This window comes from Stomoxys calcitrans, chromosome 5 (assembly GCF_963082655.1).
Source record: "Stomoxys calcitrans chromosome 5, idStoCalc2.1, whole genome shotgun sequence".
Classification (NCBI taxonomy): Eukaryota; Metazoa; Arthropoda; class Insecta; order Diptera; family Muscidae; genus Stomoxys; species Stomoxys calcitrans.
In genome coordinates this window covers 30665661-30683440 of record NC_081556.1, presented here as the reverse complement: position 1 = coordinate 30683440, position 17780 = coordinate 30665661, and the positions used below count along the sequence as shown (strand labels likewise).

General features: G+C 39.8%; 1 protein-coding gene across 1 annotated transcript; it reads right to left on the bottom strand.

Moving 5' to 3' along the window:
- Positions 1–15985: 15985 nt before the first annotated feature.
- On the bottom strand, positions 15986–17473 carry LOC106090072 (uncharacterized). The gene is made up of 3 exons (XM_013256143.2): positions 17310–17473; positions 16823–17203; positions 15986–16347 (listed from the first exon to the last, which is right to left on the bottom strand). The coding sequence occupies exons 1-3, from the start codon at positions 17319–17321 to the stop codon at positions 16159–16161; spliced, it is 582 nt and encodes a 193-aa protein (XP_013111597.1). The 5' UTR covers positions 17322–17473; the 3' UTR covers positions 15986–16158.
- Positions 17474–17780: the final 307 nt, after the last annotated feature.

The following is a 17780-nucleotide window of genomic DNA, read 5'->3' as shown; positions in this document are numbered from 1 at the left end:
CCTACCCCCGGAGGAGGAGTGGCCGTTTCCGCCTTCCCTTGGCATGCCAAGTTCCTTCAGCCTAAGCACTATCTTCGGGTTGACTCCCCACATCCTACCGGACATCCTTCTGCAGGAGTAAAAGGCTTACATCGCCTTTCGACACCTTTACTACATAGTTTTGAATCGAGAACTAGGCTTAAGTATTTCGCCTCCTTTGACAACAGAAGCTTCATTTCTGGCTAAATTGATACATAAACAAGCAAAACTGTCGCATCTGGGGTGAGGAACAACTACATTCCATACAATAGTTACCGATGCCCAAGAACATAGTTTTTCGATAAAACTTCGAATTTCCATCGAGCTGCTGTCACAGAGTAAGAATTTTGATAATGAATTTCTAAGGTTTTGCAGTCGATTTTTGGTTGTGAGTTTCTCCGTTATGAAATGGCAGAGTATATTAAACACTTTTTACCTTAATAGATGACGGGTGAACAAAATTATCAACCAATGTTGCCACCCCGAAAATGGATATCGAGTGGTCTATAGAACTCACTGTTCTAAATTTCATTTTCTTTGTCCATGAACATTCATTAAGGTGCAGGACAAACTGCATGCATATTAAGTTGTGCTGTCAGATTCCAGTTAAAGCCCAATGATAAGGTGACTCAATTTTATACCCACCACCATAGGATAGGGGTATCATTAAGTCATTCCGTTTGTAACACATCGAAATATTAATTTTCGACCCTACAAAGTATTTCGGATCGTTGCAAACTTCTGAGACGATTTAACGATGTCTGTGTGTCTGTCCGTCGGTTGCAATCAGTCTACAGTCTTTAAAAATTGAGATATTGAGTTGAAATGGTGCATAGATTCGTAGTTCTTCTAAATGCAGGTTGAGTTCTTTGGATATAGCTGCCATATAGACCGATCTGCCAATTTAAGGTCTTGAGCCCGTAAAAGCCGCATTTCTTTTCCGATTTCGCTGAAATTTAAAACTGAAAGTTGTATTATGGGCCCCGATATTCAAGCCGAATATGGCCCATATCGGACCATATTTGTATAAAGTTGTCATGTAGACCGATATGCAGGTTTAGGGTCTTGAGCCCTTAACAGACGCATTTATTACCCGATTTCGATTAAATTAGAAACGGTGAGTTGTTTAAAGCCTCCTGACTTAAATATGGTTCAGATCGGTCTATATTCAGATATAGCTACCATATAGAGCGATCTGCCAATTACTGGTCTTGAGCCCATAAAAGTTGCATTTATAACCCAATTTTGCTGAAACTTGAAAAAGTGAGTTGTTTTAAGCTCTCCGTCATCACACCTCGGACAATATTTAGATATAACTGCCATATAGACCGATCCGCCGATTGAGGGCCTTAAGCCCAAAAAAGCTGCAATTATTATCCGATTTCGCTAAAATTTGAAATTGTACTTTGTTTTAGGCCTTCCGACATCCGACTCAAATATGGTTCAGATCGGACTATATTTAGATATAGCTACCATATAGACCGATCCGCTGATTGAGGACCTTAAGCCCAAAAAAGCTGCAATTATTATCCGATTTCGCTAAAATTTGAAATTGTACTTTGTTTTAGGCCTTCCGACATCCGACTCAAATATGGTTCAGATCGGACTATATTTAGATATAGCTACCATATAGACCGATCTGCTGATTTGGGGTCTTAAGCCCATAAAACCCGCAATTATTATCAGATTTCGCTGAAATTTGAAAGAGTGAGTTGTTTTAAGCCTCCCGACATCCGGTTCCAATATGGTACAGATCGAGCTATATTTAGATATAGCTGCCATATAGACCCATCTGCCGATTTGGGGTCTTAAGCCCATAAAACCCGCAATTATTATCAGATTTCGCTGAAATTTGAAAGAGTGAGTTGTTTTAAGCCTCCCGACATCCGGTTTCAATATGGTTCAGATGGAGCTATATTTAGATATAGCTGCCATATAGACCGATCTGCCGATTTGGTGTCTTAAGCCCATAAAACCCGCAATTATTATCCGATTTTGCTGAAATTTAAAAGAGTGAGTTGTTTTAAGCCTCCCGACTCCGGTTCCAATATGGTACAGATCGGACTATATTTAGATATAGCTGCCATATAGACCGATCTGCCGATTTGGAGTCTTAAGCCCATAAAACCCGCAATTATTATCCGATTTCGTTGAAATTTGAAAGAGTGAGTTGTTTTAAGCCTCCCGACTTTCGGTTCCAATATGGTTTAGATCGAGCTATATTTAGATATAGCTGCCGATTTGGGGTCTTAAGCCCATAAAACCCGCAATTATTATCAGATTTCGCTGAAATTTGAAAGAGTGAGTTGTTTTAAGCCTCCCGACATCCGGTTTCAATATGGTTCAGATGGAGCTATATTTAGATATAGCTGCCATATAGACCGATCTGCCGATTTGGTGTCTTAAGCCCATAAAACCCGCAATTATTATCCGATTTTGCTGAAATTTAAAAGAGTGAGTTGTTTTAAGCCTCCCGACTCCGGTTCCAATATGGTACAGATCGGACTATATTTAGATATAGCTGCCATATAGACCGATCTGCCGATTTGGAGTCTTAAGCCCATAAAACCCGCAATTATTATCCGATTTCGTTGAAATTTGAAAGAGTGAGTTGTTTTAAGCCTCCCGACTTTCGGTTCCAATATGGTTTAGATCGAGCTATATTTAGATATAGCTGCCGATTTGGGGTCTTAAGCCCATAAAACCCGCAATTATTATCACATTTCGCTGAAATTTGAAAGAGTGAGTTGTTTTAAGCCTCCCGACATCCGGTTTCAATATGGTTCAGATGGAGCTATATTTAGATATAGCTGCCATATAGACCGATCTGCCGATTTGGTGTCTTAAGCCCATAAAACCCGCAATTATTATCCGATTTTGCTGAAATTTAAAAGAGTGAGTTGTTTTAAGCCTCCCGACTCCGGTTCCAATATGGTACAGATCGGACTATATTTAGATATAGCTGCCATATAAACCGATCTGCCGATTTGGGGTCTTAAGCCCATAAAACCCGAAATTATTATCCGATTTCGCTGAAATTTGAAGGAGTGAGTTGTTTTAAGCCTCCCGACATTCGGTTCCAATATGGTTCAGATCGAGCTATATTTAGATATAGCTGCCATATAGACCTATCTGCCGATTTGGGGTCTTAAGCCCATAAAACCCGCAATTATTATCAGATTTCGCTGAAATTTGAAAGAGTGAGTTGTTTAAAGCCTCCCGACATCCGGTTCCAATATGGTACAGATCGGACTGTATTTAGATATACTGCCATATAGACCGATCTGCCGATTGAGGGCCTTAAGCCCATAAAAGCCGCTATTATTATCCGATTTTGCTAAAATTTGAAATTGTAATTTGTTTTAGGCCTCCTGACATCCGACTGAAATATGGTACAGAACGGACTATATTTAGATATAGCTGCCATATAGACCGATCCGCCGATTTGGTGTCTTAAGTCCATAAAACCCTCAATTATTATCCGATTCCGCTGAAATTTGAAATAGCCTCCCGATATCTAACTCAAATATGGTTCAGATCGTATTTGTTGCCCGATTTCGCTGATACTGTGACTTGTGTAAGATTTCTTGGGACCTGAATCTAGTATGATCCAGAACAGCCCCCATATGAATATTACTATGAATACGGTTGCGGAGTTGTTATAAAAGAGGATGGTTAATTTATCCATGGTGGTGGGTAACCAAAGTTCGGCACTGTCGTTTTTAACACGTGTTTACTTGTTATAGCTGAGTCCACAAGTGCTGCCGCAAGTGCGACACCTCTTTGGGGTGTACGCGGAATGCGTTGACCCGAAAGGTTTCGGGTTAACCAAGATTATTGACGGCAGTCCTCTGGCATTCACCGCCAAATCGTCTGCCCTTTCATTTCCCTTTACTCCGTTATGGCCCGGCACCCAAACGATGCGGATTTTGCCATCCTCAGGCGTTAATCTCCTTCTTAGGGAGGAGATAAACACCGCTGAAAATTTTTCATGATGTTCTCACCAGGAATCAAACCAAAGCGTTCTAATTCATAGGTAAAAATTAAAACATTTTTCAAAAAAAAAAATTACCGAAATTTTATATAAAAAAAATAATACACAAATTTACTTCAGAGAAAATCTGATTTAAAATTTGTTTTTAAAAATATTTCAAAGAAGTTGGTTCCTTAGAGAAAATTTGATTAAAATTTGGTTTAAGAGAAAATTGCAATAAATTCTCTGATAAGGATGGGTTTCTGACCGCTTTCCTTAAGCTTAATCTTAAGGCATTTATCAAAAACAATATTTTTAAACAATGTTCAACATTTTTTTTTTACATATTTACTTGTCTTAAAGTAATTCAATAAAATTCCACCAAATGTTGTTCACACTTTTCGAATGAACAAGAAAAAAAATAAGAAAACACAATCCGGAAGGAAAATCTGCAATAGCCTTCACCCCACTGCATTCAATATTAGCTCTGCATTACTGCAGATGAATAAACTAAAATCGTCTTGGATCATTCGTTTGCTACAGCCATGTGTGCGCTTCAGCGGTGGCATCTGCAATAGCTTTTATCCGACAAATATTTTGTAATCGATCTTACGTGTGTCTGCATTGAGTTTCTGTTAAGTTGGATGGGATTTCGCACAATCCTTGTTTTGGTGCTTCCATGCCTTTGCTCCATTATTATGTATTATATCAAATATATTGAATGTTAAACTAAACAAAACAGAGAGATGTGGAAGTGGGTACTTACTTATGGGTGATTTCAGAGGAAAATTTCTCAAAATACCTTTTTTATAGCCACCACCATAGGATACATGTGTACAGCGTGCCTGAACTCGCATATACTTTGAAGGTCTGACAGAGAGCAAGTGTGGTGCTCATACCCAAGCCTGGTAAGACGAGTTATGCTGCGTCATATGCCCGACTGGCCCGGACCTAGGGGCCTGACCGTTCACCCATTCAAGGCGCCACGTTTCCTCAACAGAACGATTTCGATGTCTGAAAAGTCCTAGACGTTGGGAGTGAACTGAGGTCTGAACGTTAATGCAGAAAAGACGCCACGATATCTCAACAGAACGATTTCGATATCCAACAAGGTCAACTATCGGGGAGTGATCTTGAATAGTAAACTGAACTGGAAGTATTACATCCAGGAGCGTAATTAAAAGGCGCACAGATGATGGGGACTATATGGCCATAGCTTTGAAATGGGATCTGAATTCGACTATAGTTTGCTGGACAATGTTGGGGTGCAACATAAGGTTAATACATCAGGTTCAGAGAACATGTTGTCTTGGGATTGACGGAGCGATGAGAATCACGCCACCAGGTCACTAGAGCTGGCAAACTATCGATAATCGCAACATTCGATATTTTCGATAGTTTTAATAATAAATATTGATAGTATCGATACTATCGTTAATTCCCCATCACCTGTATTTCAAACGCAAATGAGAAGTACAAATCAGGAGATCGATTTATGTAGAAGCAATATCAATGCACAGACCAAATAAAACTAAGGTTAATAAAGTCGATCATGATTTAGTGCCGTTTTCTCGCCGTGAGTGTACCACGACTCCGAAACAAACGTAGCCATCACCTCGCCTTTGCCCTTCAGACACAAGAGCCGCTGAGCCAGCGAATAAAACTACGTGCTTGCTGTCCTCGACTATCACTTTGCGATTTAATGCCGTATTCACGCGGTGAGTGTACCACGACTCCGAAACGAACGTAGCCAGTACCTCGCCTTTATCCTTCAGACATAAGAGCCGCTGAGCCCGTGAATACTGCCACGTGCTTTCTGTCGACGACCATCACCCCGTGATTCAGTGTCGTATTCAAGCCGTGAGCGAACTATGCCTTCGGAACAAATGTAGCCAACAGCACGGTTTTGTTCTTCAGACACAATAATTTTCTCTTACTGACCCCGCGCCGATGAGCTGCACCCCCGGCACCAGAGGTAAATTCGTCGTTACAAGCTGACAACCCAACGGCTCCTACTGCCTTGTTGTTTTACAGTCAGGTTACTGCAATTTCGACCTCCGACTAAGCGGTATACATTCTATATCACCATCAGACATTGGTTCTGCTGTTTTCTCGCCGCCGCCACGGTTACTAGCAGCTGTGAGAAATATGTAATAAACACACTATCTGTATTTTTTTTATCAGATTTCCTTCTCTGTCTTTGCCGGAGGATGTGTGTGTACCTAAGCCATCGGTATGAAGTTTGATTCTTTGGAAAAATCTCCCTAACTCATTCTGACCTTTTTATATCTCAATTTGTTCAGACTCACGTCTTTATACTTTTCTCTTCATTCTGCGGAATGGCAATTTCTCCCGATAGCACTCTCCATTTCTCCCGATACCACTCCTTAACCGGGCGCGTTGCTACTTATTGCAGGGTTACTCTGTACGCCACATTCTGGGCTTCAGTAGCATTTCGACACCCTTGTTTGTACCAAGGGTTGGCATTTTATTCAATGCTATCCGATTATATTCTAAATTTTTCCATATTCTATTCAATTCTATCCAATCACATCCCTTCATGAAGTCTCCTACTTAAAGACATGCAGTTTTATCAAATCACATTCCAGCATTGCTTATCATATTAAATTGTATCCAATTTTTGTTTTTCAAAATAGCATCCAATTCATTCCTTCCAAAAGACAGGGATAGAGCTCGACATACCTAAAATACACTACCAACCTAACTACCTTAGGGTTATCAAATACCTACCCTTAGAACCCATTTAATCTTATCAAAATCAAATCAACAACCATGCCACCAACTTCTTGCGATATTAGCTTCATACCTTGACTACACATTGCACCCCAATCAAAAGTTACATGGATTTTCTCTCTGAAATTACCCGCATGTGTTGTAAGTAATAAAACGCTATTTTGCCCCGATGAAGGATGTTTAAGGAAATATTTGCAAGTAAATGTGTCTAAATGCGAGACGTTGTGCGTTGCTGGTGGCATTGAACGACTGGCTGGCTGACTAACTGAGCCAACGTAAAAGGGGGGTCTCAACAAAGGACAGATTGTAATGGGAAAGGAGTGAATTTAAGTGAAAGGAATGCAATAAATCACATTAGTTATTTGTCACGTACACATACAAACAAGGCAACATACACTCACACACACACTCGTCAGTCACACACAATGTAGGTTTAGCTATATTTTTTTTAACTCCTTTGACTGTTTTTCGTCTTACGAAAAATATGAGAAAAATGCCTTAAGAATTTAGACAGAATATAGCAATAGCAACAGCGAGGGCAATAACAGCAGCAACAGCAATGTCAACGACAACAAACACTGTGTGCGAAAACACATTTTGTCATTGTCGAACTGTAGAGAGTAGTGCTGCACCCCTTAAGGATTTTTCCACTTGATTTCCCTCTACTTTCAGCATTCACCAAACGAAAGACATATTAAAAATGGTTACTATATAAACACTAGTGTATGCTGTGTATGTTTGTATGCAAGAAGTGATTGCTTATATGAACGGGTACAATGTTTTCATGATTATTTTTTAATAATTTCCCAGACATAAAATCAATATCAGGGACTTACTGCCATGCTCTGATGAAAGTGCCATCATTCTATTTATGTAAGCGAAGCACTGTGGTCATTAAAAAAAAAAACAAGTAAAAAGGTATTAAGTTCAGCCAGCCTGAACTTTGGATATCCACCTTCTTGGACAAACATCGGTTAATAAATGCTACTTTTATGGGTCCTAGAGCTTAAATCGGGAAATCGGAACATATGGCAGCTATATATAAAGAAATATAAACTCATCCAAACCATACCAGACATGGATGCCGAAAGCCTTATCATAGCTAGCTGTACTAAATTTCAAAAAATCGGATAATTTATGGACTAAACATCTGCACATTTTATGCTCATAAGGCCTTAATTGGGTAGATCGGTATATATGACGGTATATATACTCAATACGAATGTCGAGAGGCCTAACACAACTTTGTAACTTGGTATTTATATGGCTGCTAAATCAGTTTATGAACCAATTTAAGGCGACATGTAAGCTAAGTTTTCAGGCCCAGGCCCGAAGGACAACGAATGATAGATGGTCACAAAGATTGGGCTGTGAGCATTCCAAAGCTATGTGGCCTAATCTAGACTTGAAAAGGTCTACTGCTTTGCTGTCATTGGCTAGAACTGACATCTCAGTCATTGTGTCCGTCATGCCAGGTCACTGTCTAATCGGAAAACATGCTGACAGACTGCAGGTTGCCAGCAACGACTTTTGCAGAAGCTGTGAGGACATCGAAGAAGAAGAGACTAGAGAACACCTTCTGTGTGTGTGTCCCGCATTAGCAGTCAGAAGGAGTTTCACTTTAGGTTCTCATTTCTTTGAGAACCTGACTGATTCGCAAGTTGTTAGGCTCTTTAAAGCGATCTGTATGGTTCAACGGTAGAAAATAGAAGGAATTTTCCTGTGGTATCACAATGGACGATAACGTCTAAGTGAGTCTGATGGCAGACTGCCACTTAAACCTAGCCTAACCTAGGATTTCATTTTTTTGAGAACTTGTCTGATTTAGCGGATGTGAACATTCGCAAGATGTTAACCATTTTCGAGATGAGCTCAATGATCGGAGATTTTCTTTGCAAATGGAAAAGGAAAGCCAGAGATCGCAACATATGTATATCAACCATTATGGGACGCGTTTCGTCCTTTGGTTAGAATAACTCATCGGCCATATTTAGGTGTGAAGGCTTCAAAGGCCGTACGTTGGTATGTTGTACTTATCTTAATTTATTGCGAAAACGCCTCTACGATATGAATACCACTTTAACCACGCTCGACAACCCCGTCTTTTAGCAGTACTTTTCTCAATGCATGTGTTTTTGTGTAATGACAGATTTTTGGTCTACACAATTACACTACTCCCATGGCATACACATGATTCTGTGCATCTGTTGGAAGTTATACTAATGGCTTCGAATGCTTGGCAACAGCTACGGCTCTCGCTGTTGCTCCGTGGGCCCAGGTTCGAATCCCGTCCGGGCTCTGCCAAATTTTTTTAATTTTCAAGTTTTTCTTTTTGCCTTTTAGGGCGAATATCATTCAACTTTACAATTTCTTTCGAGGCGAGCTCAATGATTGGAGATTTTTATTGCAAATGGGAAAGGAAAGCCAGAGATCGCAACACACACCAACACATCTTGCTTTCGCTGTTCCTGTGGTATCACAATGGACAAAAACGTCTAAGTTGGTCCGAGGGCAGACTGCTACTTACCTTACCTAACCTATGGTCAATTTACAATCCCAACCATCTTTTACTAATAGGAAGTATTTGTGCTATTTATCAAGCGCCTAGCTTTATTCCTTCGTAAATTATCGTCCTTTGTTAGGAAAGATACTTATTCATTTGTAGTTGGAAAATACGGTCTTGTCTTCCTTCTTGTATATGCTGAGGTTCCATTCATCGAATATGCGTCCTTTTAGCCAAATTGCAAGGACGATCTGATACATATAGCTAATCAGCAAGTCGCCTGCGGCTTTTAATAGTCATAGGCTCCTACTTCCTTGTTATTTGTTTACTTAAGATAGTTTTATACAGAACTCATCCTGACTAGGTGGTATAAATTTAACATCTTCATTGAGAATAGATTTGGGATTTCCAAGTCTTCACCCCTTTAAAGTACCAGCAATTGGTAATAATGGTTCTTCCATATCATATAAGCACACTATCCATATCTGTTACTAGATTTTCTACTTTGTCTCCCCATAAGAGGATGGGCCTTTACCAAGACTACTACATTTTCACCAAATTCCACAAAACTTCCAACGTTCATTTAATATTTCAAATCTTTTTGAACTACTGTCCCTAGAGATTCACCCGAAACTCTTATACATTTTTCTCAATCCTTCAATAGGTCGCAATTTCATAATGTTGCACAGTTGCTACTGTTGTTGCTATTGCTTTTACCGATGCTGCTGCTGCTGTGTTTACAAAATTTTCGCTGCAAATGTTGTTCGCTGTCGCCTGTCGCAATTGCACATCTGTTGTTCACATATTTCTTTTTTTGGTGTTTTTGTTTTGTCGAACTAGATATTCTGGAGCATTCTGGTTGTTGTTGTGTTGTTGATGTGCAACTGTTGTTGTCACAAATATTGATGATGCATTATCGTTGTCATATGAAGGATTTAGCAAAAGTATACCGAGGGACAATTCCAATAACAACATCTCCGTCGATGACAGTAAAATGCTTCATATACTACACAGTTGAAGTGAACGAACATTTGCACATTTGCAGTAATCTGTTCGCAGTAATAGATCTGCACTGAGCACTAACAGTAACAGTAATTGAAAAGTAACAACCGAAGATAGCTGTGGGAGAAATATGCAATTATGACCGCGTAAACCCTAAGTAAGGGTAAAAGCAGCATGGAGGAATTATTGGAAATGCAAGATTAATAACGTAAACAAAGTTTGATATGGAAAAATATTTTATAGAAAATTTTGATAAAACGTGCAAAGAAATAAAACGAGGACATTTTTTATAGGAATTGAAAGTAACGCTAAATTTCACAATAATAAGTGAATTATTGTTTGATTTCTTATAGTAGCCTAAAAAACAAGAATCTGGAAAATATTGCATTTGGAGTATCAGTCCACCCCAAATTTTACATATAAGTATACCAATCATGATTGTTGTTTGACAGGCGACAGATCTGCAGTAGCTTCTGATGAAGGCACCTGAATCGGATCTTTAGTGCAAGACCGATTAAATTTCATCTTCGCATGTCTGCCAATTGCCCAGGTCATCGACCTTCTATAGCAAAGAAGAAAGGGTAAAAGTATAAAATCACCTTGAAAATCGTGAGACTATTAGAAATTAGAAGAGACAATCCCTTAAGTAGCCTCGGAAAAAATAACTGCCTGTTGTCGATATCGGTCAAAAAATTAGGATTTTATGCTTTCTGGAGATCGGTGTATATGGCATTAAATGTATTTAAAAACATGTTCCAATTTCGTTTATGCTCGAATGAATGTAGGGCGCTAAACGCCCTATATAGATAATAGTGACTCAAGATCATATACTAGGAGATCGGCCTATGCGGCACCTATATCCAAAAATGGCTCTATGCGGACCTCGTTGATCCAAATTTAAGCAAAAATGGATGATAAATGCGATTTTTATAAGTTGTGGTGATTTCATGTGACGCACTGTTCCATGATTCATCTAAATGCGGTAATAAAAAGGACCTAAAAAAACGGTCTATGTGGCGGCTTTATCTTAATGTGGTCCAACCAGAGTTAGTTTCGCTACGGAAGTTGACAGTTTTAATAAAACTCTTTGTGGCAAATTTAGGCGATAACAAGATATTGATGCGACTTTTATGGGCTTAAGACACTACGAGTAAAGACCCATGGGCCGGTATAGCCAAAATTTGTGGCAGATAGTACAACTCACTGTCCCCAAATTTTTCGTGAAATCGCCAGTTCCAGTTCCATTGGAATGTGAAAAGTAAATCCTAGCACCCAAACTAGTCTGCACTATATTTTCCTGGGATATCTCCCACCCAGTTATATCAGGAATATGGTAGTTCCAATCGGTTCTAATAGGGATATTGTAGTTTCAATCGGTTCTATCTACTTTTTATCTAAAAACGGCTCAGGCAATGTGTAATCCATACTACCTGGACATCGGTCATTGTATCAAGGATAACATGGTGTCCTTAGCCGCAGCACCATATAAGAAAAAGCTCTCTTAGCCTCGCAACAGTGGTCGTAGCAATTTGTCTACCCACATGTCCAGAGGCATAAGGTGTAGTATCAAATTCAGTGTATCAGGTTGTGTCGTCCTCAGTGCAGCTTTGATCCACAAATAAGCCGCCTTTTGAGGCCGGCGGAGTATTGATTAATAGATGGAGTTTTGGAGCGTCATTCACCAGAACACAACACCATATAGCATTATAAATTTGACAACTGCAGTATATACCCAGCGAAAGACTCGCGGTTTAAGCCCCCAACTTTTGCCAATGGTTCTCTTTCAGATACCTGCTTGCTCGTTCAAAATGTTTGATGTCCGATTTTCTGTTCAGAAAAACATGTAAGAAGGCATTAAGTTCGACCGGACCAAACTTTGGATACCCACCACCTCGGAAATATACATAAACCACCTTTCGTCTAAACCGATGAAAAATACATAATATGCATATGGTCCGATCTGGACCAAATTCGTTACGGACTTTGAGTGGTCTAAAAAGTAGAAGTCATTGTTCAATTTTGTAGAACACAATATTGGTATTTTTGCTAGCTATATCCAAATATAGACCGATCTGAAGCATATACAACACGGATGTCGAAAAGCCTAACATAAATCACTGTGTCAAATTTCAGCGAAATCGGATTAAAAATGCGACTTTTATGGGCTCAACCCTTATATCGAGAGATCGGTCTATATGGCAGCTATATTCACATCTGAACGGATCTGAGCCAAATTACACAAAGATGTCGAAGAGCCTAACACAACTCACTATCCCAAATTTTGGCGAAATCGAACAATAAATGCGTCTTTTATGGGTCCAAAACCATAAATCGAGAGATCGGTCTATATCCGAATCTGGATCGATCTGTGTCAAATTGAAGAGGGATGTCGAAGTGTATAACACAACTCATTGTCCCGAATTTCAGCGTAATTGAACAATAAATGCGCCTTTTACGGGCTCAAAACCTTAAATTGAGAAATCGGTCTATATAGCAGCTATATCTAAATTTGAACCGATCTGGGTCAAATTGAAGGATGTCGGAGAGCCTAACATAACTCACTGTCCCAAATTTCGGGACATCGGACAATAAATGCGCCTTTTATGGGCCCAAGACTTTAAATCGAGAGATCGGCATATATCGCAGCCATATCCAAATCTGGACCGAATTGTCCTCATTGTCCCGAATTTCAGCGAAATGAAACAATAAATGCTCGTTTTATGGGCCCAAAACTTTAAATTGAGAGATCGGTCTATATGGCAGCTATATCCAAATTTGAACCGATCTGGGTCAAATTGAAGAGGGATGTCGAAGGGCCTAACACAACTCACTGTCCCAAATTTCGGCGACATCGGATAACAAATGCGACTTTTATGGGTTCAAGACCTTAAATCGAGAGATTGGTCTATATGGCAGCTATATCCAAATATCAACCGGCTCGGCCAAATTGAAGAAGAAAGTCGAAGGGTCTAACACACTCTTTTATGGGCCCAAAACCTTAAATTGAGAGATCGGCCTATATGGCAGCTATATCCAAATTTGAACCGATCTGGGTCAAATTAAAGGATGTCGAAGAGCCTAACATAACTCACTGTCCCAAATTTCGGCGACATCAGATAAAAAAATTCGCATTTTATGGGTCCAAGACCTTAAATCGAGAGATCGGTCTATATGGCAGATATATTAAAATTGAAGAAGGATGTCGAAGAGCATAACACAACTAACTGTCCCAAATATCAGCAATATAGGGTTGGAAATGGATATTTCGATGTGTTGCAAATGGAATGACAAAATGAATATAACCCCATCCTTAGGTGGTGGGTATAAAAATATGTATGGGAGCTACATGTAAATCTGAACCGATTTGATGGAATTTATAGAACACCTCATGTCAAATTTTGTACAGATCGGCTCAAAATTGTGGCTTCTACAGGTAAAAAGGGCATTTCGGATGAAAGATATACATTAGGGTGGTTTTAAAATTTATTTTTGGCGGCACTCTCCTAAAATGTATCATTTTGTTTGCTTTTAAGATTCCCAAAATTTGAACACAATAGGAAGATGATCACAAGTGCTGTTGGGGCTTTAAAGATTTGAAAATCTCAATTTTTTGGTTATTTGGCGACTTTGGTGACTCATATCTCTGGAACGGTTAAAGCTATTTGCCCGTGTCATACATGAAATTAAAGGTCATTCTCTTGCTTCGGCATGGTCGAACTTCCTTTTTATACCCACCACCGAAGAATGGGGGTATATTCATTTTGTCATTCCGTTTGCAACACATCGAAATATCCATTTCCTACCCTATAAAGTATATATATTCTTGATCAGCGTAAAAATCTAAGACGATCTAGACATGTCCGTCCGTCTGTCTGTTGAAATCACGCTACAGTCTTTAAAAATTGAGATATTGAGCTGAAATTTTGCACAGATTCTTTTTTTGTCCATAAGCAGGTTAAGTTCGAAGATGGGCTTTATCGGACTATATCTTGATATAGCCCCCATACAGACCGATCCACCGATTTAAGGTCTTAGGCCCATAAAAGCCACATTTATTATCCGATTTTGCTGAAATTTGGGACAGTGAGTTGCGTTTGGCCCTTCGACATCCTTCGTCAATTTGGCCCAGATCGGTCCAGATTTGGATATAGCTGCCATATTGACCGATCCTCCGATTTATGGTCTTAGGCCCATAAAAGCCACATTTATTATCCGATTTTGCTGAAATTTGGGACAGTGAGTTGCGTTGAGCCCTTCGACATCCTTCGTCTATTTGGTCCAGATCGGTTCAAATTTGGATATTGCTGCCATATAGATCGATCCTCCGATTTATGGTCTTAGACCCATAAAAGCCTCATTTATCATCCGATTTTGCTGAAATTTGGGACAGTGAGTTGCGTTTGGCCCTTCGACATCCTTCGTCAATTTGGCTCAGATTGGTCCAAATTTGGATATAGCTGCCATATAGACCGATCCTCAGATTTAGGGTCTTAGGCCCATAACAGCCACATTTTATATCCGATTTTGCTGAAATTTGGGACAGTGAGTTGCGTTGAGCCCTTCGACATCCTTCGTCAATTTGGCCCAGATCGGTCCAAATTTGGATATGGTCTTAGGCCCATAAAAGCCACATTTATTATCCGATTTTGCTGAAATTTGGGACAGTGATTTGCCTTAGGCCCTTCGACATCTTTTTTCTATTTGGCCCTGATCGGTTCAGATTTGGATATAGCTGCCATATAGACTGATCTCTCGATTTAAGGTTTTGGGCCCATAAAAAGCGCCGAAATTTGGGACAATGACTTGTGTTGGGCCCTTCGATATTTGTCTTCAATTTGGCTCAGATCGGTCCAGATTTGGATATAGCTGCTATATAGACCGATCTCTCGGTTGAACAATGACTTGTACTTATAAGCATTTGGTCTAAATCGGATGATATCTTTAGAGCTGCTATGGGGCATTAGGTATGCATTTTTCACTGGAGTTTGACGAAATGTGGTTCACATATATACCCGAGGTGGTGGGTATCCAAAGTTCGGCCCGGCCGAACTTAACGCCTTCTTACTTGTTTAAGATGTTCCAGTCCGTCGTTCCATGTAGTTCTCGCCTAATTACAATCCTTTCTTAGATTAACCTGTTCGGCAACTACCATGGAGGTTCTTATTGGTTTGGTCCTAGAACATGCAAACCAAGCGACGTAATTTCCGCAATGATAACGAAGAACCATTATATATGGAGAGTCGCGTATTCGGCCAAGGTTTTTTACCTGACTCTGGACACTCTTATATGTATCGATGCCTGTATAATGGGCAGAGTGATCCCGGTACTGATCTCTCTCACCAATAGCTACAATGCTACAGAGTACGGCGACTGCTTTGTAAGCAAATATTAGCTAAGGTCTCAACCACGTCAAGCCATAGCAAAGGACGGTCTCCATCGCTCTTGACCTATTGAAGGCTTTTGATAGGGTCAGCAACGGCATGCTTTTATAGGAGATTGTGTGGTCGCCAGTCGTATGCGAAATCTGGGGTGAGATGGCTATGACCTGTGCCGGAGATATCATCCCAAGTAGGGGTGATATCTCCGGCACTATTCAACCTCTTGCTTTCCTCTATTTCACACCCTCTAGACGTCATGTTTTCATACTCCTACCTTGCTGTCATCTGTGATAGCTAAAACGTCTACCTTGTCTAAGATGTTGTCCTATAAATTTTCAGCTTAATGTTCAAAAGATGTGAAATTTAAAAACATTTCCTTTATTTATAAATATTTGACTATATCGGAAGTAGCATTTTTGGTTTAATTTTTTTCACATTTCGGATATTAACAATAAAAAAGTTAACAAAAAAAAAAAAGATCTCATGAAATATTTATACAAAAAAGAATGGCTTCAATGGCAAGCATTGACTTAATAACGCTCTGGATGGTATTGGCCGTCTTCTTCATCGCCATGACCTTGAGCGGCCAATTGCAAACGTTCGGCCTCTTGTTGGGCGCCAATGGCAGCATGTTCGGCGGCAATGCGTTCAAAAGCGCTCAAATGTTTGTTGGTGGCGCGAACCACGGCTTCACTTTGATTGGGGCCAGTGAGGGGAACCTGAAATGGGCAAAATCGCATGCAATAACTATAGGCAGAGGGTGGCGGCGGGATAGTACATTAAAGCTCGGGGCTAAAGCTTTTATGCGGAGAAAAAAACTGTATGCCGTTATTTATGCATTAACAGCATAAGTGTTGTTGCATCTGAGTTTTTGTTGTTGTTTTTTTTTTTTACTTTAAATGTTAACTACCCGGAATCAAGCAATGCATGGCTTAATTGAACTTAACTGGGCCATTGGGTATTCTGTTGCAGTTTTTTTTTTCAACGGGAAAAACCCACCATTAATTTAAAAAAAATAGTTTGAAATTTTTGTTAATTGAATAGGTGTGGAGATGTATTGGAATTCCATTAAATTTCATGCAAAGATTAAATTCAATGGTGAGATGACTTTAAAATTTTACTCTAACACTCTTCGTCATGCTCGAGCACTGCCAAGCCCTTTTGACATTTTATATTCACTTGATGTTTACCTACCTCGGGGTGATGCACTCCAGCGGCATGCTCTTGGGCAATGCGATTGTACAATTGCATATGCTTTTGTTTTGCTGCCTTTACAGCTTCACTGTCCTCCAACTGATGGCTCAACTGAGGATGGAAGCCATTCTCATCGGCCACATATTGCACAGTGCGCACTTGATTCTTGGGATCCACGTAGGAGAAGGCACCACGAACGACGCCCGTACCATCGGAGACCTCGGTATGTTGACGGTCGACATGTCCGGGAGCGCGACCTGCCTGATAACTGAAGACATATGGATTGGGAGGGCCGGATGGCTCTGGGGTAGTATGATGTTGATTATGAACGACATGCGACACATCGGCCAAGGCTGCAGCAAAGCACACGCTTAGGAAGATCTAGACCAAAGTAAGTGATTACAATGATGATGAGGGAAAGGGTGCTGAATTGTCGAAATTCAATATTTGAATTCAGGGCTACAATCCATTGATGGATTCAACTTACATAGAGTTTCATGTTGCTCTTTTTTAGTTTGTTGTGATTTTTGTCTATAGGAAAAAAATCGCGACGTTAGTGTTGGCCTCAATGCGTTTTAGTTGATGGTCTCTGAAAAACTAATTGAATTTTTGATTGCTTGGCAAGCTATGTACGAGTATTTGTTAAAAAAAAAACTACAAACAAGCATTGCCATCAAACAAGCTTAAATATCAGCTCAGTGTATTTCCAAATACTTGTTTTACAACAATTCGACTGTCAGCTTGTTTTTGTTGTTTATTTCTTTTCAAAGCTTATTAACAATCTTAGACGATTTGGCTTAGGATGTTGCCATAGTTTGAAGGAGATTTGCTACGAAAGAGATTGGCCTAATCGCCAGAAATTTATTTCATTACATTCATTAAACGCTTTAGACGACGATTAATTATTGTTCACAGTAAATGTTCATATCCGCAAACTCAGGCAAATAGAGGGGCTGTG

Excerpts from the sequence above, each read along its gene's own strand:
- LOC106090072 (XM_013256143.2), bottom strand. Across the intron at positions 16,348-16,822 it reads CTGGAGTGCATCACCCCGAG|GTTCCCCTCACTGGCCCCAA; the intron begins GTAGGTAAACAT and ends TGCCCATTTCAG.